The sequence below is a fragment of the Phoxinus phoxinus genome, assembly GCF_949152265.1.
Source record: "Phoxinus phoxinus genome assembly, chromosome: 5".
Classification (NCBI taxonomy): Eukaryota; Metazoa; Chordata; class Actinopteri; order Cypriniformes; family Leuciscidae; genus Phoxinus; species Phoxinus phoxinus.
The window spans coordinates 23,931,949-23,952,203 of NC_136880.1; the positions used below are offsets into that span (position 1 = coordinate 23,931,949).

Here is a 20,255-nt window from a genome sequence, read left to right on the forward strand (position 1 = left end):
AAAATAAAGTGATTATTTTTTGCAACCCATTCAGCAAAACAGTGCCAAAGCTCTGCCACAAAGCATGTAATGAATTTAACCAAAATATTAAGAGCAAATCTTCAATATGAGGTTGAGCTGTCTAGTCTTCCCATAGCCTGGCACCGAGATAGGTGTAGGTAAAGGTTTTTATATACATAGACCAAAAATCGGGAATGTGAGGAATGTCATTTTACCCTGTAGCTCACTTAAGCAAAGCCTGCTGTGAACTCTCAGACTCATCACTCCTCCAGCTGTTCAGCATCCCGTCACTCAATGACCTCTGAACAACGTCAGCCGGGAATGTTTTCCTGCACACCTCTATAATCCGAGACGACGCTGCTCATGTGGCCCGTACTATCATTATTAATGGCACATTGTTTAATGTGACACAGCTGTCAGCTCTGGGATTGATTAGTTGTTCCTCTATACGAAAGCTTCCTGCTGTTAAACTTTAAGACCTTTATTCATACAAACTTCATAGTCTAATCGGAATAATCAAATCTGATAAATATGCTACGTTCTTCTCACAGTCTTTTGAACAGAAAAGGAGTGGTTGGGAGGGAATCACGGTTACAAATTTGACAACAAAAGTCCTGTTTCATCTCAGGAGTGTTCCAGGGGTAATTGCTTACAAATATGCCTAATGCAGATTGGTTATCTTAAGACAGGACCCTTTACCTTAATCTTGGTTGGAATCTTCTACCTTTTGAAGGATGAAAATGAGATGTTTGGAGTTAAGGCCAGATTCCATGTTTTGAGCAGACTCCAAAGGGTCTGGAATGAGGGTGAACGGGAGGTCAGACCCACTCACTCATGTTGTTTACTCATGCACAGATGACTGCACAGCTCCACACAGGCCACTATCAGGGGAATCACCACTAGCCAAAACTAAAAAATTCAGCTCCGGCAGTTGCATTAAACATGCAAGGCAGATTTCAAACCTGCAAACACCACATCAGTCAAAGTTGCAGATATGTTGTTATATAATCCATCACATTCACAATACATTGAAGCTATTTTCTTTCTACCCCACTTATAAAAATAAAAAATAAAAAAAGGCTACCTGATAGCTAAGTATACTGTATGAAGGGAGCAACAGCAATTTCCCCAGCAAGTTCAAAGCATCCTGCGATTGGTTCACTTGAGGTTTTCAGTTTTCCACTCACTGGTGAGAGAAACACAGATCTGTTAAAAAAAAAAAAAGTTTATTTTAAAAATGTTCTAAGTTTTAAAGACCCTGAAGTTTGAAGGCTTATTTGAGAAATTAACTTTTGTGGACCAGGGTGGAAAACAGAATGCATAACCTGTGATTAATATCTTTGAATTTTGGGCTGTATCTGAAAGCTTAAAAATGCTGCCTTTGCAGGGAAGGTAGGCAACAAGTCATGTCTGATTTTAATGATTGTGTCAGATCCTGTCTACTGACATACCTTCATCTGATCTGAATTTTTGAAGGTGTATCACTGCCGACGCAATACTTCACTGTAACACTCATTATACTGTGTGTACAATTCCATCAGTTGGGCTAAAAAAACATGTCTGACAGTTGTGGATGGTGGTCAGTTTGTGTATAATGTTGGTTTTTGCTCACTTTTTTCAACTTTTCAAGCCTGTTGGAAATCAGTTTAGAAGGTACCTTTGTGAGCAAACGCTGCTTGTGAAGTCATTGGCTTATAGAGCAGTGAGGCAACAAGTTTTCAGACACAGTCGTAATTCAATAATTCCGCAATTCACCGCTCTGTACTCTGCTAACAAATTCAGTCTCACGACCTCAGGTCTCCAATCTCACCATTAGTTCATTGTTTTAGGTCAAAGAAACAAAACGTGATGTCTTCAGACATGTCTCTTTCACTTGGACACCGAGCGTGACCTCTGGCAGCAGACAGTAATCTGATCTCACATCGCAAACTCGGGAACTTGCAACATTGTGGTGTCGGGGGCCAGAGACTGTAGCTGCTGGACTTTGATTCAGCTAAACTTGCTTTCATAAGTGTCAGAACTATTAAGCACAAACGTCAAGCCAAGAAATGAAATAATCATAAATGTTAAAGCACTAGGGTACATGACAGCAGAGCCGGATCTTTCCATCTGCAGCGGCAGCATTTGAGTCGTTCAGCTCTATCAGAGGTTGTTGACAGACCTGGCACTCCCTGCGCTTGGCTCATCTGTCAGTCTAACCACAGTTCCTGACAGACGCTGGTCCTGCATATGTCTCAGCTGTGCCCCTTCCAGCTTCTAGAGGGGCATCTTGTTTTGATTAAAATGCCTTCGGAGCTTCTCATGCGAGATTCTGGGGCTCTGCAAGCGTTTCTGCGTTAAAGAGCAGCTGTGCTCATGCACTACCAGCAAACACACGGGATAATAACTCACGTTATCCCACTTTATTCTGACATTAACTTGTATATGAATTAGCAATTTATATGTGTTCTGCATTATCCTGCATATTTAAAAAAACAACAACGCATGGTGGAAAAAACGTGGGAGCTAAATTATTTGCACTGTTCAAAAGTTCACCATCTTAAGCAGTATCAGGTATCAAAGCAATAGGTGCAGAAAAACACATTCAGTTCCGGCATAAGCATACAATTTGCGCTTTGTTTGTTTATTTTATTCAGTGCATTTATTCATAACAGCATACGGAGAAGTCAAACCATTGCGTCTCTTTGATGTTTTCACTCTCTAATTATCATATTAAAAAGAAGTGAAGTAACCGTGTCACCATAAATATTGTTCTAGAAATATTCCTCCTTATGGGCGCAGGATTCATCCTATTTAATCAAAAACATCATAAAGGAAATATTCAAACATCTGGTGTTCAAACCAGGGCTTTGCCACAGTAAAGGAGGAGAAGGAAAGGCATTTCATGTTCCTAACCAGTCTGCCCTGTTCTCATTCTCTCCCCTCCTCAGTTTGGAAAGCCAGGCTGGTGATGCATAAAGCAGAGAGGATCTGGAGAAACAGTCTGAAGCCTGATCACCCTCGTCCTGGCCTGGGCCCCCTTACACAAATTAACCACATGTACACTCTGCCTGCACACACATTTCTACATTAGCAGATGACGTGCGGAGAAAATTAAAATACAAGAAACTCTGTGCACAGCAAAGCGAATGAAGACAATGCCTTTTTTGTTTCATAAGATCACAGAGATGACGTTTCTACACAAATACATCTTTAAATGGGGGTTTTATGACAGTGGATTAACAGATTAACTAAAATATAAGAAATACTGAATTTTGATTGGATGGCTCACTAATATGCAACCAAATCTCATTGTGGCTGTCAGATGCCAGGCTGGACGTGAATGATCCCTCTGCTTTATACATGTGAGCAGCCAAAGCATTTAGCCTCAAAGCTCATTATTCACAGATTCTTATTAGTGCTACGCTGGTCTAATCTCCAAAACCTGAAATAGCTAATCTGCAGACTGAGCCGTGCATTTCAAGGGTAAATCGAAGCATACTGTTAATCCAGAAAAAGAATGGAGGAGTTCCAGTCCTCTTTCATAGTCTGGATGAAATATTATAGGTTATCTGTCTTCCATTACTCCATATATGTGAATGGAAAGGGACATTTTCCACTTCTCAAAAAATGGCCCTTTGTATAGTACTAAAGGGATAGTTAACCAAAAAAATAATTTACTCAACCTCATGTCATTCCAAACCTGTATGACTTTTTAAATCTGTGTAACATAAAAAAACAAAATGTATTTTGAGAAATGTCTAAGCATACAATGGTCACAAAATCCATTTGTGCTCCACAGAAGACAGACATAGGTTTGACACAACATAAATGTGACCCTGGACCACAAAACCAGTCATAAGTCGCACGGGTATATTTGTGGCAAAATCATTGATTTTTCTTTTATGGCAAAAATCATTAGGATATTAAATAAAGATCATGATCCATGAAGATATTTTGTGAATTTACTACCTTAAATATATCAAAAAAATAATTTTTGTGTGTGAATGCAGCACAATCGCGAACATAAATGAACAACTTTAAAGGAGATTTTCTCAATGTTTTGATTTTTTTGCATCCTCAGATTCCAGATTTTCAAATAGTTGTATCTCAGCCAAATATTGTCCTAACAAACCATACATCAATGGGAAGATCATTTATTCAGCTTTCAGATGATGTATAAAGCTACATTTTTTTTTTTTTGTGGTCCATGGTCACAAATGAGTACAGGACTTTCATTTTTGGGTAAACTGATCCTTTATTTCTATTAACTTTTCCTAAAAGGATAGTTTCAACCAAAATGAAAAAAATCAGACCCCATTGACTTTCATTACATGGACATAAGTTTCCCAAAATATCTTATTTTGTGTTCCACAAATGAAAGAAAATCATAGAGGTTTTGGACGACATGAGGGTGAGTAAATGACGACAGAATTTTCATTTTTGGGTGGACTAGACCTGGCCAATCTGGGCTGGGCAACTCTGGCCCTCGAGATCTATTTTAGTTTAGCTCCAACCTTGATCAAACTCATCTGCATTTAGCTTTCTAGTAACCCTGAAGACTTGGTTAGTTTGTTCAGGTGTGTTTGATTAGGGTTAGAGCTAAACTCTGCAGGAAAATGGATCTCGAGGGCCAGAGTTGCTCACCCATGCTTTTTAAATGGCCAATGGCAATAATTGTCAAATATTAGAATCACATTTTTATTCATAACTACATTTACTTTGTTCACATTTTTATTCCCCAACCAACCAAAAAATCCATATAAAATTATTCCAATATTATTTCACATTCATACTGGCGATTAAGCTTCTTATAAAGCAGCTCCTGGCCACCTAAAAGGAAGCAATGACCTAACCAGGGTAGTTGGGGCACAATGGAAATAACTGCCTACTGACTTCCTGTTCTCCCTACTGTTCCCCATTATAGGAAACAACCGTGAGAGACAAAGGTCTCTGTACTCCAAGAGGAGACATTGTGCTCTCCACAAACATACACGCCAGGGACACAGAATGACAAATGTCGATGATTCTCCTTTCTTCAATTTTTACAGGAAATGACAATTACACAAGACTTTATAAGCTTATTAAAAAGATTATAGACTTTTTTTAGGGCACAGTAGTCATACTACCACACCTACCTCCATAAGGGTGGTTTTGAAGTAAAAAGATGGCAGACTGAGTATCTATAAATGCCACACTAAAGCACCACACCATCAACTGGTCCAGCAGGGGTCTTGTTTACTCTTTCTCCACATAAGAGAAGCATCCCTCTCCTCTTCCCTCACATAACTACATCTCACTAATCAGGGGTGCACTGCGGTCGCTGTAATCATCCTGTCATTTGGCATGAAAGCTCAAGAAGATTTTTGAAGAGCTTACAAGAGTTTAAAGTAGCTGGCCCAGAATCTTCTAACACGTTCTTAACTGATTTGAGGTCTTCTTGCATCATATCAGCCTGAATTTTAACATGTGCACATGCCTATTACTTATAAGTCAATGGCACTTTAGTTTGCAAGATATTATTTATCTAGAATTCAGAAATACCATGTGCACATGCCTGCCTTTGTATTATTAATGCACATATATGAAGGAAAAAAGCAGTAGGAGAATGACTGAAGCTTTGAAAACCTGCAGCAATGCCATTACCAAACCTCTCACAGACTTGCAAAAACTTAAGCTCTGTGGAAAGAAAAACAGTGTGGTTTAGTATGGGAATCTTTAAATGCAGTGCTCTGCCAAGTGTCTTTGGACATCAAATGAATTTATTCTCTTAAACTTCTACTGTTGAATCTCTTCAGCAGTGAAAACAGGCAGACAAAGAAAATATACCTACAGCCTAAAACCCAAGCCTAGGGATAAATCAGGCCCGGCTCTCCTGCTGCAGGTTTCTCTTAACTCTGCTTTGGCCAAACTCTCCCAACCTGTTTTCTGCTCATGGCCACAGACACTCAGGGAAACTCTGACTAAAGGTTAAAACGGAACAGCAGTCCGACTCCATCCATATTGTTTTGTTAAACAGGCAAACCTTGAGTAGGGAAAGGTTGTAAGACAGGTACCTGCGGGACATTTCCCTTGAAAAACAAATCACTTCCCTTTGCTGCTGAGCAGCTTTCAACATGACTGGTACTTGGGCTAAACCAACTAGTGGGAAAATTGCCAAATGGAGAAATTAATTTTGATATAGCCATTTTAAAGTAAAACTATTGTCTGAGATATTGGCTCTAATTTAAAACCTAGTGAGCTTCACGGCACAAAGGCTACAGAGTCAGACTCCAATGGCAGCATACTCTAATAAGTATTAATATAAACAGCATTCAACATTTCTCTAGCTTTATCCACCATCTTGGATGGATTCATTTTTTTAATGAACTTATCACAGTGCATTTTGTTATCGTCTTCTTGATTACGAATACAATTATTTTCAGAATAATTTAAGGACACATTGATTAAACAGATCTATCCTTTAAAGGGCTCTTATTATACCCTTTTTCAAAGTCTTGATTTTGTTTTGGGTGTACTAGAACAGGTTTTCATGCTTGATTGTTCAAAAAAAATATTTTTTCCCACATATTTTACATTATTGCAGCTCCTATCTTCCCAGTCTGTCTCAAACGCCCTTTTAGTTCCAGTTTCGATGAAGCGCCTCCTTAAGAAATATGACATATGCTCTGATTGGTTAGCTGGCCCAGTGTGTTCTGATTGGCGAACCGCTTAGAGCGATACCATACCATACAATATTGCTATACCAATTGGAGCCTGATTGAGTCCATGAGAATGTTTATGAACAAGAGGATCGTGCAGAACGTTTGCAAGCACGGATTTTACAGGACAGTCTCTCACCATTCAGCACCAGTGTTTACTAATAGCGAAACTACGTTTACCTGCACCTCGCTAGTTAGAAACGTCATGTAGCTTTTAAGTTTCTAAACTATTTAACTGATAAAATCGTCAGAGCAGCCCTGACAACACGCGAGTGGGAGAGAGCGAGGGAAAAAGATATGTGCTTTTCCATAATAACTATGCAAAATAGGCCACATAATAAAACGTAATTTAGTGGCAAAAAAAAAAGTAACTTAAAAACATAACGTTAGTATCCTATTGTTTACTATATTTATTTGTTCGGTCAGTGTCATTGTGGGTTTTGGTTCTGTAGGCTGTAAGGACCTTTAAAATAACTGAAATCATTTGGCGAAGTGATATGGAACTGTAATGCAGTCAAAACCGGCCTGGAACTACTTTTGCCGTGCGTTTCCCTGAAAACAATTGCACACCTTAGAACGTTCGTCAACCAATCAGAATCAAGCATTCAACAGCTCTGTAATACATTTTAACCACTGTTTTCTAAGTTCATCGGCCATAGGAAGGCCAGACAAAGGGTTTTTGGAATTGGGGTGGAAATTCCAGCATCATGGCAACAAGACATTTAAATTAGTGACATTGTGACTTCACAAGATCCGGAAGAAATGCGTTGTAATTCCAATGAGCCGTTTGTTGTAGTTCTTGAAAAGTGTTGTGTTAAAGTGAACATCTCCCTTTGGAGTGGATCCTTGCATATTTTTTTATGCTCAAACCACAGCATTACACACTAACAAAAGTCGAAAAAGTAAAAAAGCATGCCCTTTAATGCAGGTCGCACTGTAATGATTTGTGTGACGGCGTCAAAATAATGTGGCCATTCAGAGTTTTTACACGTTTTTAAAAAAAAAAATAGTCTAAGAACTTTTCCCAAGTTCATAACACACAATGGATTTTGCAGGATAATGAAGTCACAAAAACTTGCAGATATATAAGCAGCTATGCAACATCTCTCTCAGATCTTGTTTTATCCACGCCATTAATCCAGCTCTGGACTCGTAAATCTGACTGGCCTTCTCTTGGAAGAGCCGCAGATGAGTTCAAAAGACTGTTACATCTCTTTCCCACCAGCGCTCAGAGTCTAGATGAGGCGTATTATTCAGCACACACTTATGAAGGCCATCTTCCGGGTGGAACCTCACAAATCCTATCGTGTTGCACCGCATACCTCCTTACCAACGACTTCTCTCCAACACCCACTCCGTGTCATGCCAAAGAAAATTAGTCCAGACCAGGCTGTCCAGAGCTCAGATAATAAAACTTGAACTTGAACTGGAGTCTCACAGAAGAAGTGGAAGCTGAAATGCTCTACTCGGTTCAAATCAGGCACTCAGTACCTCTAGAGCAAAGACAGGAAATCAAAAGCAAAGCGGGACCTGAACTGACCAAGCAACAGCTGTGTGAAACTGTTGGCCACAGACTATACCTCAGATGTCTGATTATTATTTGTCATGTCTGTAATGAAAGATCCGCTTGATCTGACAGTCACACCCACCTATCGTGCTCAGCTCAGGAAAAAAGATGCAATAATCCATTTTCAGTGTTCCTACTTCTTTTGGCCAATGAATTTATGTATTTTCCATAACCTTTGTAGTCATTCATGAAAAGTGGATAAGGATTTTAAAAATCATTTCATATAGATTGCGTTCATAGAAAATGAATTCCACAAATGTTAGAGCTTAGCATTAAATTCTCATTTCCACATATTGCAGGCCATAGAAATTAATTAACACACAAAAAAAAAAATCACCTGGAAATAAAATTCCCTGACATTTCCATTGCATACATTAATATTTGTTTAACTAGTCACATTTGTTTCACTCACACACACTGTAATCTATCTAGTGTATCTATATAGTGTACTATTCTGCAGGCTTTTCACAAAATTCATTCTCAGCAGGGTGCAGATTTTGACATAAAGCCCAACTACAAAGCAATAAAGCTGCCTGGCAAGGAATGCAGAAACAAGACATGTCACTTTATACCTGTTTTATGCCTCACTCAAATAGCCTTAAAACTTGCAGCTTATTTGAAAATTAAAGTGTAAAGCCTTTTTTCTTAAATAAAGGAATGCTAATTTATTCTCAAATAGCAATTGATTTGTAAACCGACTCCGACAAACCAAAATATTTCCAAAGCAATATATCTATAAAGTAAGCAAAAAGAGACCTTTTAACCTCTTAACTAGAATCTTGCTCTTTCCATGAACTCCCACAAATCCACTTTTTAAAATTTAAATTCACACTTGATCTAGCTAAATCAGGAAAGTCTTCCTTGAAACATAATGTAAACATGGAAAAACAAACTCCTCATATTTATATTAGCATTGTGTGCATCAACAGTCCTTCATGAAATAGAAAGATATTTTCTGCAGTACCAGTCATTGTGTACCAATATAAGCAACCGCATTAAAGAGACGCATGAATATATATGCGAGTATGAGGGTGTGTGTGTGTGACCCCGAGACACCTCTACAGCATGGAAACATATCTCTCACCGTGAACTTCAACTCAACTCGGACGCCTCTCCCTCCAGCACGCTTCAGACGCTGAGATCAGATTTCTGCATGAAAAGAAGACTAAGAGGAACCGCACTTAAACCCCTCTATATCAGATCACTGTTAGCAAGAAAGGCACTTTAGGGTGCAAGAGAGCCTTAATAGTTGTTACCACGTGTGATTAAACACCACGTGTTCGTTACTGTGACCATCACTTTCATGTATCAGGTAGTCTATTTACTACCACCTAGAAATGGGCTGCGATATTTGTGGCGCACGTGCCACGTCATCATGGTGGGCCTTGGTGGCAACCGCAACAGTAATAATCACAAACATGTGGTATGACCATATATGCCATGTGACGGTACAACTGTGTCAACTGATTCAACTGTACCATTTGCACCATCACGATTTTAAAAAAAGAGCAGAAAACTAGAAAAGAACATTTAATTAGTAAGTATGTAATCAGCTGCATCATTAAAAATTATATTTGTACATATGTAATATATAAAACTTTTTGGGTTCAATTTATTGAAATATAAATGCCTTTAAACAATGTGATGGACCTGATATGCACTCAGGGCATTATTCAACCACAGCACAAAGTGTTCATCCATTTGTTTACATATGCCGACTGATATATGAATATGAAGCTAATAAAATGTCTACCACTGACCATTTCCCAACATTGTATAGAACAATTTTCTAATCTAATGAAGACTACTCCTCCTTAGGGGAGTCAGTCTGCACTCCCTTCAATCCCATAGTCAAGGAGAGTGAATTCCACTGGCCTGACGTACGTTTTTACTTTCACAGTCTTTCATACAGGAATTCAAAACTATTTTGAGCTTAGTAAGAGCCTATGTGTAATGTCTAGGGAGAGAAGTATCGACGGGATGGAAATCATAGACCTGGATGACTGTTTCAAACACCAATTTCAAGGTTTGAACTGGGGAATGAAAGATATTCGATGTGATGTATAACATCTGTCATTGCTAATAAGTTAACAAACTGTAAAAAAATAAGGGAACTCTACGGTGAAAAATTCAGATGTAAGAGAGAACTACGTTCCCATCAGCTCATTTAATTAAAAACAGCTGAGCATGCCCTGCTTTGGAATAACCTTGACATATAATTTAAAACAAACTTCTTCTGATAAATCAGCATGGTCGTAGCCAAAATCATGGGTATCATCCAAGTATACTAAGAAGCGTGCAGGCTCGTGAAAAGCTCCTTGGGTCATCTTTAAGAGTCATAGTTTACAGCTCAGGGATTAAAACAGAGAACATATGTTTCTTAAAGATGTAGCTAGCAAGGGGCTAATGATTACTTCCAGCAGGACTAGCAAAGCCTGCTAGGCTAATTACATCTGATAAAATCAATCCAGCTTTTGTCCATGCTCTTGCTTGGCTTGGCTATCCACTTTAAAATAAGAAAGCACACCTTCAACAAAAGATGTTATCAGTCCACAAATTACTACATTTTGGTGCATTTTTGGCAACTTATCATGTACAACATAATTAAATTATTGTGCTAGTAACATGGTAAAGTACTGATGAGAAGTTTAAAGCATGCTACTTTGGTACTCTAATGTTCAAAAGTTTGGGGTCGGTAAGAATTTTGTTCTGTTTAAAAAACAAACAAACAGTGGTGTGGAGAGTGGATGGTGGTACATTTTGACACGATCAACCCGAGTTTGAATCTGAACTCATTCTTCTCACTTTTTCCAATCACATATAATATCATAAAGGCAATTATTTTAAATACAAATTAAGAAAATAATAAAAAAGTAGAAATAACGTATCTAACAGGTATTTAATAGGAATCATGTGTTTATCGGGTAGGTGTAGGTGTAGGGAAGGGTTTGCATCCATTTAATTATTTTGATAAATATAATTATTTACACTGTATGTTGTTATTATTGCATATTGTTTATAATGTACAACAATAAACGATCTGACACTATTTGCACTAAGTACAGCATCTAACAACTGTTTACACTCCAACTGTTTACACTCCAAAATACTGCGATGTTCACGATAGCCTCTGCCTAATATTTTTGTGGATTATTTTTTTATTCTGGAACAGCATTTATTTGAAATAGGACTTTTTGTAACAATGTAAAAGTCTTTACTGACTTTTCACTTTTGATCAATTTAAAGCTAGGGTAGGCAATTTTTAAAAAACTTGGTTGAATCTCTGTACACATCCTGATAGTAGTCAATAATAGAAGTGGTCTAAATATTAAAGGGCTCCTATTATGCCTTTTTACAAAGCCTTGATTTAATTTTTGGGGTGTACTAGAATATGCTTTCATGTTTGACTGTTCAAAAAACATTATTTTTCCACATATTTTATATTATTACAGTACCTTTCGATAGCACAGCACGATTTTGATGAAGCCCCTCCTTCCGAAATACGATATGTGCTGTGATTGGTTAGCTGGTCCAGTGTGTTGTGATTGGCACCGCTTAGCATGTGTTCGGGAAATGTCCCGCCCCTAACCATAACCGCAAGTTTCATCTGCTCATATGTAAATATTAAGGATGGCGTCAATTTCAAACAAATTCAAGCCTGATTCTGAATTAAGAATGTTAACAAACAAGAGGATTGTCCAGAAGAACATATTTCATGCATGGACTTTGCAAGCATGGATTTCACAGGACGCTTTAGAGTGGTTATTATAATATAATTATATAATTATAAACCAAACCATTTAATCATGATATTTGTCAGAAAATATGTTAATGCAAACAGTACTCGATCACAAAACCACAAAAACCACAGCCTTACAAAAGCGAGAGCTTACAAACGCTACAGTAAACACTATAATGTTAGTTAGCAGGCGAGGGGAGGCAAACAGCTTTGCCCTTTGTTTACAGCATTGCAACTATACAACTTATAATTGGAACTGTTAATAGAAAACACAACTACAAATAATAAGACACACTTACAATTTGTGATCGACAAACAACATGGAACTGCTCTGTTTCAGGAGAAGCTTTCATGTAGCCTACATTGTACTCTCCTGGAAGCTGTTCTCCGTAAAATGTGCAGCACACAGGTAAACGTTGGGGTTATAATGTGCAGGAACAGTGTATAAAATCCATTTTAACCACTCTAAGTTTGTCAGCCTTAGGAAGGTCAAACAAATGAGTTTTGGAAAAGGGGTGGGAAAACACAGCATCTCTTTGACATTGCAACAGTTCCACCAGGCCTCATCCGATTTTTTGTGTATTCCATTAGCAGGGATTATTTAAATGAGCAACATTGTGACTTCAGGAAGCCCTGAAAATACGCTTTGTAGTCCAAACGAGACGTTCATTGTAGTTCTTGGAAAGTGAATAAAATAAAAGATCTATAAGTGAATAAAAATATCTCCCTTTGGAGTGGGCTTTGAGCTTTGTAACCTTGCAGATCTTTTTTATGCTCAAACAGCAACATTACACAACAGCTAAAGTTGAAATAGTGAAAAAGCATAATATGACCCCATTCTGTCCGAATGCAATACGGTGTCCTACCTTCCTATCAACATATGTATTTCCATTCCTTCGCGCAGACAGCACACGTCACCAGCGTGTTCCGTATAAGGCTATGCAGATCAACACTATCAACGCCGAAATGAATCTGCAGCAGTCAGGTGATACAACTAGAGCTCTGGAAGTTGTTTACGCTCATTATTATTGTAATGTTATGTGCTTTGAGACTAGAGGTAATTTAACGTCGTCTCTTTGCAGACTCTGCGGTGTTTCGCAGGAGGTATGGTTTGGAGATGCTCTGAAGGAAGGGATCTCCTCCTTTCAATTAGCTTTCTATTATTATTAATAATAATCATATGATTGTCATTACTGACCATTATTATGCAACAGTAATAATACCTAATAGCATTATCCAACCCATGATGGAGTTCAAAAGTTCCTCAGGGTCAAATTGGTACGGGTCAAGTGCTACATTCCAGTCAAAGTAACTGATCTTTAAAAGTGTAAAACTGAACTGCTCTCTGTAACACATTTAATCACACTAGGAATGTTCAGGGGATCAGAGCAGGAGGCATAAACAACAGCTAAAGACCACTGTAAGGGGTGCCGATGCCAAATATCCCATATAAATAGCTTCAGAAGGCTTTTCTTAAATGAAAATACAAAGCAAGCTGACATATGCTTTTACTCTGCAATAAAAACACACCACAGCACAAGCAGCACGGCTCAAACTCATGTGGGGTTATCAGTGAGGAAGTGCTGGTAGGAAAGGGCCGTCTCTCAGAACAATGCTATCTGACAGCTCCGAAGCTGCTCTGCCCACTTCTCCTCAGTCAAACGGCCCCATGACTGACTTTGAACAGGGGCAAGTTTAGTGCTCTGTTTGATACACCATAAGGCTAGATGACTCACTATGGAGCAAATGAGTGGCTGAGCTTTTCCATCCCAGGAGTGGCAAACAATGAGGAGCCACACATGCAAATTAAAATAAAATAACCTAGGACACAAAAATGCCTCGCTAGGACTCAGTGTTAATCTAAAAAAGGACTCCCAAGTTTGTCCACAATACATTTCATAAACTGCCCTTGTAAAATGCAAGCATGTGGAGACTAAATGACCACCCACAATTCATGAGGGTTTAGTTTCAAGCTTTGAATAAATTGAGAGTTTGCTAATTTGGTTTGGTTTGGTCATTTTACTCTAAATTTTTCTATAAGCTGTATATATGTCACATTCAATATGACATTTGAAGGTGAAGTGTATCATTTTTCTGATGCTAAAATACTTTCTCCTCTCCCAAGTTTAATATTGCCCTGTTTGTTTGAGTGATTCAATATGTCAAGCTCTGGCTCAACCAATGATGTGACGTGTTAACTAAGCTTATAAACATAAATAAGTACGTTTAAAGGGATAGTTCACACTCAAAAATGAAAGTGCTGTCATAATTTTATCACCCCGATTTCATTCCAAACACAAAATATATTTTCTATTTTTGTCCATACAATTAAAGTCAGCTGAATACAATGCTGTTTTGGAGCACATTGACTTTAATTATATGAACAAAACCAGAATATTTTCTTTTGTGTTCCACAGAAGAAAGTCATACACGAGTAACGATGGAATTTACATTTTGGGTGAACAATCCCTTTAACACCTCTGCTGGTCGCAAGACCAAATTGTAGGCAAAAAGAGAGACAATGGCTTAGATAGTCTATACTGAGAAGTGGCTACAATATCTTCCCGTTCGAAGTGTTTAAGGCAGAGTTGGTGTAAATCAAAGCCGCAGAGGCAGTCACTGGAAGAACCGCTCTGACATTACTGTGGACAGGCTGAGGAGAGACGAGATCTGCTCTCACTGAGGGCTGGATATACTGCAGGCCGCAACCACACACACACACACACACACAGACAGACACACAGACACACACACACAGGTTGGCTATGAGGATGCCCTAGCTCACTGGAGAACAACCTTCCACACCGCACATGCTATCCACCCCCTTCATGTTCCCCCCAAGTCCACACACACAGCACATTTTACAGCTACAAACATTGAGAAAAGCAGAATACTGCCTGTTCTTTCTCACATTATTTTATTTACCTTTAGGTTTATAGACCCAATGAAATCGCTTGTATGCTTCTTTTCCGTGTTGATGTATTATTTCCTATAGAAACAGGAAGTTTTGGACAGGAAACTTCTATTTCTGGCTATTGTTTATGATGTTGATTTGCTACTTGTTAGTTGTTTGCAGGAGGAACTAGGGGGAGGATCTGATTGGACAATAATCTGTGCAGTGCAGGATGAGTCATCAATAACTAAGGTTCATCATAAATGAGAGAGACTGTGAATATTAATTGTTTATTTTTGATAATGGTTCATTTAACTTTAAAAAGCATACACTACCTTTAAAATGTTTGGGCTTATAGGATATTTATTGTTTTAAAAAAGAAATCTCTAATGCTCACCAAGACTGCATTTTTAATAAAACATTTTTAAACCCCAGTAAAAATAGTAATATTGTGAAATATTTTAAATAATATTATTTCAATTATATTCAATTCAAATTATATTTGTATTCAAAATAAAATTGTTTTCCAATTTAATATATTTTAAACTGTAATTTATTCCTGTGGTGGCAAAGCTGAATTTTCAGTATCATTACTCCAGTCTTCAGAGTCACACGATCCTTCAGAAATCATTAATAATATGCTGATCTAAGTTCTTTAATGAATAGAAAGTTTTAAAAAACAGCATTGATTTTAAAACTAAAGTCATTTGTAACAAATATATTGACTGACACTTTTTATTAATTTAATGCTCCCTTTCTGAATAAAAGTATTAATTTCTGACTTCAAACTTTTATTTACATTTTTTTATTTGTAGCATTTTTTTATACAATGCTACAAATAAGCATTTATCCCCCCCCCCCCACCCCCCAGATAGAACAATTACACCTTAAAGCCATACTTAATCAGACTTAAACAAAAAATCAACAATGGAGTGAAGAGATGAAAGAGAGAAGATATCCACATTACATTATTTCAACTCATAAAAAGATACCTAATGAAGGGGCCCGTGACTTTATCAAATTTTTTAGAAGCATCAGCTTTAGAAAAACAAATCCTTTCGAGCTTGAGGGCAGCAACCATTTCATCCAGCCATTTATGAAAGCTGGGTGGTACAGTGGACTTCCAGTCCATCAAGATCACCCTTTTAGCCACCACCATACCAAACATAAGAGACAGTTGTTGCGAATGTGTCAATGCTAATATAGGGTCAGAACATCCAAACAAAGCTAACTCAAAATCTGGACTGATATCTTCTCCAAAAACGTTTGAGTACCACAAAAAAATATTCTTCCGAAACTCAGAAATCTCGGGGCAATACCAAAAAGTATGAGCATGCGTCCCATCAGAGCTCTTACATCTATCGCATAACGGGGAAACTGAACTGACTTCAAACTTTTTAACGGTAGTGTACATATGACCTCAAATATATAACTAAAAGCCATAACACACACATTTTGACTTTAAGTGTATGTTGGAAATCTCATTCATTTATTCTGGGTATGATTTATTAGAGCAAAATCTGTGTTCTAATTAACCACACCCAGACTAAATAAACAAATATGGCATATTTTCTAATTAGTCACCTTGAGAAAGCTTTACAAGTAAACCGCCTCTAAAGCCAGCTTCACAATTTCCCCAGGATTTGTAATTTAATTTTCATCCACATTCACACAGTTCACCCAAACACTTCCAGTCGGATTTTCTTCCTTCAAGGCACACTGAACAACACTATGGATTTGGACCAGATTTGGAGGGTAGATTGTGGGAAAAAAGAGAAAAAGAATGAACCCTGTAGTCCGCAGTGTTTGTGATGGCCAGTTTTAAAAAAAAGTTTTTATAGCTTTAAAAAAAAGTTCGACCAAAATAATCAACAAGTCAAAAGGAACAAAACAAGAAAAAAACCTAAAGGTTAGCTAGTGATGGTTAATGAGGACCATATGCCTACCTTCACTGGTAGCTGCATTCTTTGGAGCTTTGGTTGATGTCTGATCCGTACTTGAACTCAGGTCGGAGGAAATACTGGAACTGCCTTTCCCTAAAATCACAAAGTACACCCCAGGACACATCAGGACACCCAGAGAAACAACACAAATTGAGAATACACATATTAGCCTTGAAAAACAGAAGACATAGCAAGATAAACAATACAAAGAGACATGAAAACATGAAAACGGCATCATATATTCAGCACACTTACACATCTGTATGATGCTATACACAATACAAAATATATTTTACATGCAGTGTACAAATAAAAAATATTACTGTGTAATGGTTAAAAGAGATGAATGCAACAGAATTCACCAAATCGTACGATAAATGCCAGGCATTCTTTTTATGTCCATCACAAACTTAGAATAACAAACCATGCCTCCCACAGATTCTCCCCAATGGCAGGGACACGAAAAAAACTGAAAGTTGAAGCTCTTTTACAAATTACATTTCAGAAAGACGTGCCCAAAAAAAACAAGCTGAAGTGCCATTCATTTGAGTTCATCACATAAAAACACTAAATATTAAATAAAGATGATCAAAGTTACTAGAAAACTATGAAAAACAAGCCAAAACAACTTTTTTATGGTGATCAAGAAGTTCTTTGGAACGCTAAATGAAAAGCCTTTTGTTTTACAAGTCTCTGAAAAGTTCATTCCAAATTAGGAAAGAGTCAAGACACTATAGCAAACCTAAGGCTCGTGTTTCTTACAATTTGCATTTTGGTTAGTTGTGATGATTTGAGGTCGGAACAAATGTATTTCTGTTTTTTTGGATAACAGTAAACCTAAAACAACATGCCCTGGTGTGAATGTTTCCTAAACACTCCTGTTTGTGTCAATAGCACTTCAGAGCATCAGGTCACATATGAGCCATGTTTACAGGCTCGATGAGAGAGCAAACACAACTAGAGTTCACATACGCTTTTATTTTACCCTAAATGGTCTGACTGATGGAGCTTCCACATGCTGAGCAAAAAATGTGTTTTGCTCTGTAAACAAACCTGTTTTTCACTAAATAGTCTCCCAGTGATATCACTAAAGACGTTTCAGGCCAGGTTTTTTTTTTTAATGATCAGTGAAATCGGTGAACCCAAGTGGAATCTGCTCAGACACTAACCTTGAATTCAACGTCTGATCACATCACAAGCATTGTTTATTGTTCATTGTCTCTGAAGAATGTGCTTCACTGCTGATGAGATTAATTGACTTGAACATTACATTGATGGAATTCTACAAAGCTACTGCATAGATAGTCAACCCTACATTTCACATGAAAGTTACAAAAAGAAGCAAGCACCTTTTATGATTATGGAGAGAACAATGAATATAGGCCTATGAGGAGCAAGGTATTTACAATAAAAAATAGTGTGCAGTATTACTGTTTTTTATATGCAATAAGGTACAAATGTTTGATTGTACATTAGTTCTAAAGTTTACCGTGCCACAATTACATAAAAGCCTTAAAACGACAAAAAAAAGGACTGTTCATCTGTGACTGAACACAGAAAAAAATTGCTAAAATCTTTTAGCATCCAAAAGAAAATCAAAACAAAGTGACATTATAGGTTTATGTTTTGACATTAGAATTTTCGAATTAGAGGTTCATATAGTCGTCAAATTAAACATGAACAAACATTTGCTTTAATGCATCCATGATGTACTAAACTAAAGGCTCATAGTGTACTGTTTGTAAAACAAATAATGGAAAAAAGGACTGGTGCTCTGTAAAAACATCTCATAACTGACACTAGAATAAACAATAGCAAGTATTTTAATGCATTAAGCCACTTAAATGCCACTTTACAGGGATAAGTGCAATTTGTTGGCTTACAAACTGCAGTTTTAGTGCATTAGAATGGAACATAGAAATACTAAGTTTAATGACATCAAGGGAGGTCCTAAGTAGAAATAACTAATCGAATCAGTAATAACTGATCTAATCAAGACAACATCAATATGTGAAATATGCAAATTGGAGAGCTGCATGTGGGAAGTTTTAGGTTTTCTCACTGCATGCCAGTCTTGTGGGCCAAACCTTGACCTTCCAGAGAAATCTGCTGTGCTTTAAAAACCCACAAGTCTCTCACACTGCCAAGAACTCACTCTTTAAGAGCAAAATCTCTGGCAGGAATGCGTATGGTTATTAGGACATGATCAGTGGCAACCTTCAGCATTCACATTTCGAAGGAGAGTCTCTGCCCTGGCCTATACCTATGTTTGGAGAAATGAGATTAGCCCACAATCTAAGATGACAGAATGTGTTAGGCCATGATTCCCAGTTTTTTTTTAAGTGAACACACCCTCAGTTGATGGTTACTTTAGTAAAAAAAAAAAAAAAAAAAAAAAAAACAGTCAGCTTCAATTGTGCACTCTGATGTTTCTTATTAGCTACAAACACAAACCTCTTAAATTCTCATAAAGCTGCTTCGGGCACCATGCTTGCTTTTTTTTTTTTTTTGTAGACCAGCAACAATTGTTGTTGTTGTTGGTGGTGTGTGTGTGTGTGTGTGTGTGTGTGTGTGTGTGTGTGTGTGTGTGTGTGTGTGTGTGACATAAGATAAACAGAGGAGAATAGCAGTCCTTTAATATGCGTTTACATTTAAGCAGACATATAAAGCAAGTTGGAGGAGAAATAAACATTATTTATAGGACGATTTGTTGAAGTCTGAATACCAAAGTTCTGAAATACTAAAAACAGTTAAGTGTTATGAAACAATTAATGTCACATTAATTCTTTTTTTTTTGCCATAATTCTCATGAATGAATCCAATATTCAGCCTAGCAAAATGCAGTTCAGACATGGGATAATTATATACATACATGTAATATGCATATATATTTTGGACAAACGCCAGAAACATCAGAAAGACCTTTCAAATGTATCAAAAGCTCATGCCATGACTGAAAATGAGATGATTGCTGCAAGGCTAGTGTTGCCCACAAAGAATAATGGGGAATAGTGACGTTGACACAACTATGGCTGCTGTACACCGAGATTTAACAGTGGAAAAGGAGCATTGTGGCTGTCTGTGAGAGTTTGATTCTGGCACTCACCTTCACTCCCGCTCTGTTTCCCATTGTTCGCACCCATCCTGCGGAATGCATAATCTACCGTCTGCGCTCCGGAAAAGTATCCATATGCGTAAAACACGTACGGCTAAAGAAAAGATGTCATGCAAATCCGTCAAAGACTGCTTTCAAATACAGTTCGGTCCTGTAATGCAACTAGAAGAGTAGAAATAACGGTAAAAGTCAGAGCCACTATTATGCAATCGGTTAAAACTTAGCGCAGCTCCACAAACGACAGTTTAAAAACTGTATTACTTCAGATACAATGTAGGCTATGCATTTTCTTCATGTTAAAGGCTCTTCGTCTCCAGA

The 20,255-nt window shown here is 37.6% G+C and overlaps 1 protein-coding gene across 1 annotated transcript in view; it reads right to left on the reverse strand.

Moving 5' to 3' along the window:
• The window catches only part of fbxl7 (F-box and leucine-rich repeat protein 7), a 39,495-nt gene that overhangs the window by 12,728 nt on the left and 6,512 nt on the right, over positions 1-20,255 (reverse strand). The window contains exons 2-3 of the mRNA XM_079614484.1: positions 19,929-20,031; positions 16,826-16,915 (exon numbers count right to left, since the gene is read on the reverse strand). Of these exons, the coding sequence (XP_079470610.1) occupies positions 16,826-16,915; positions 19,929-20,031 (193 nt within the window). The remainder of the gene's footprint in view (positions 1-16,825; positions 16,916-19,928; positions 20,032-20,255) is intronic.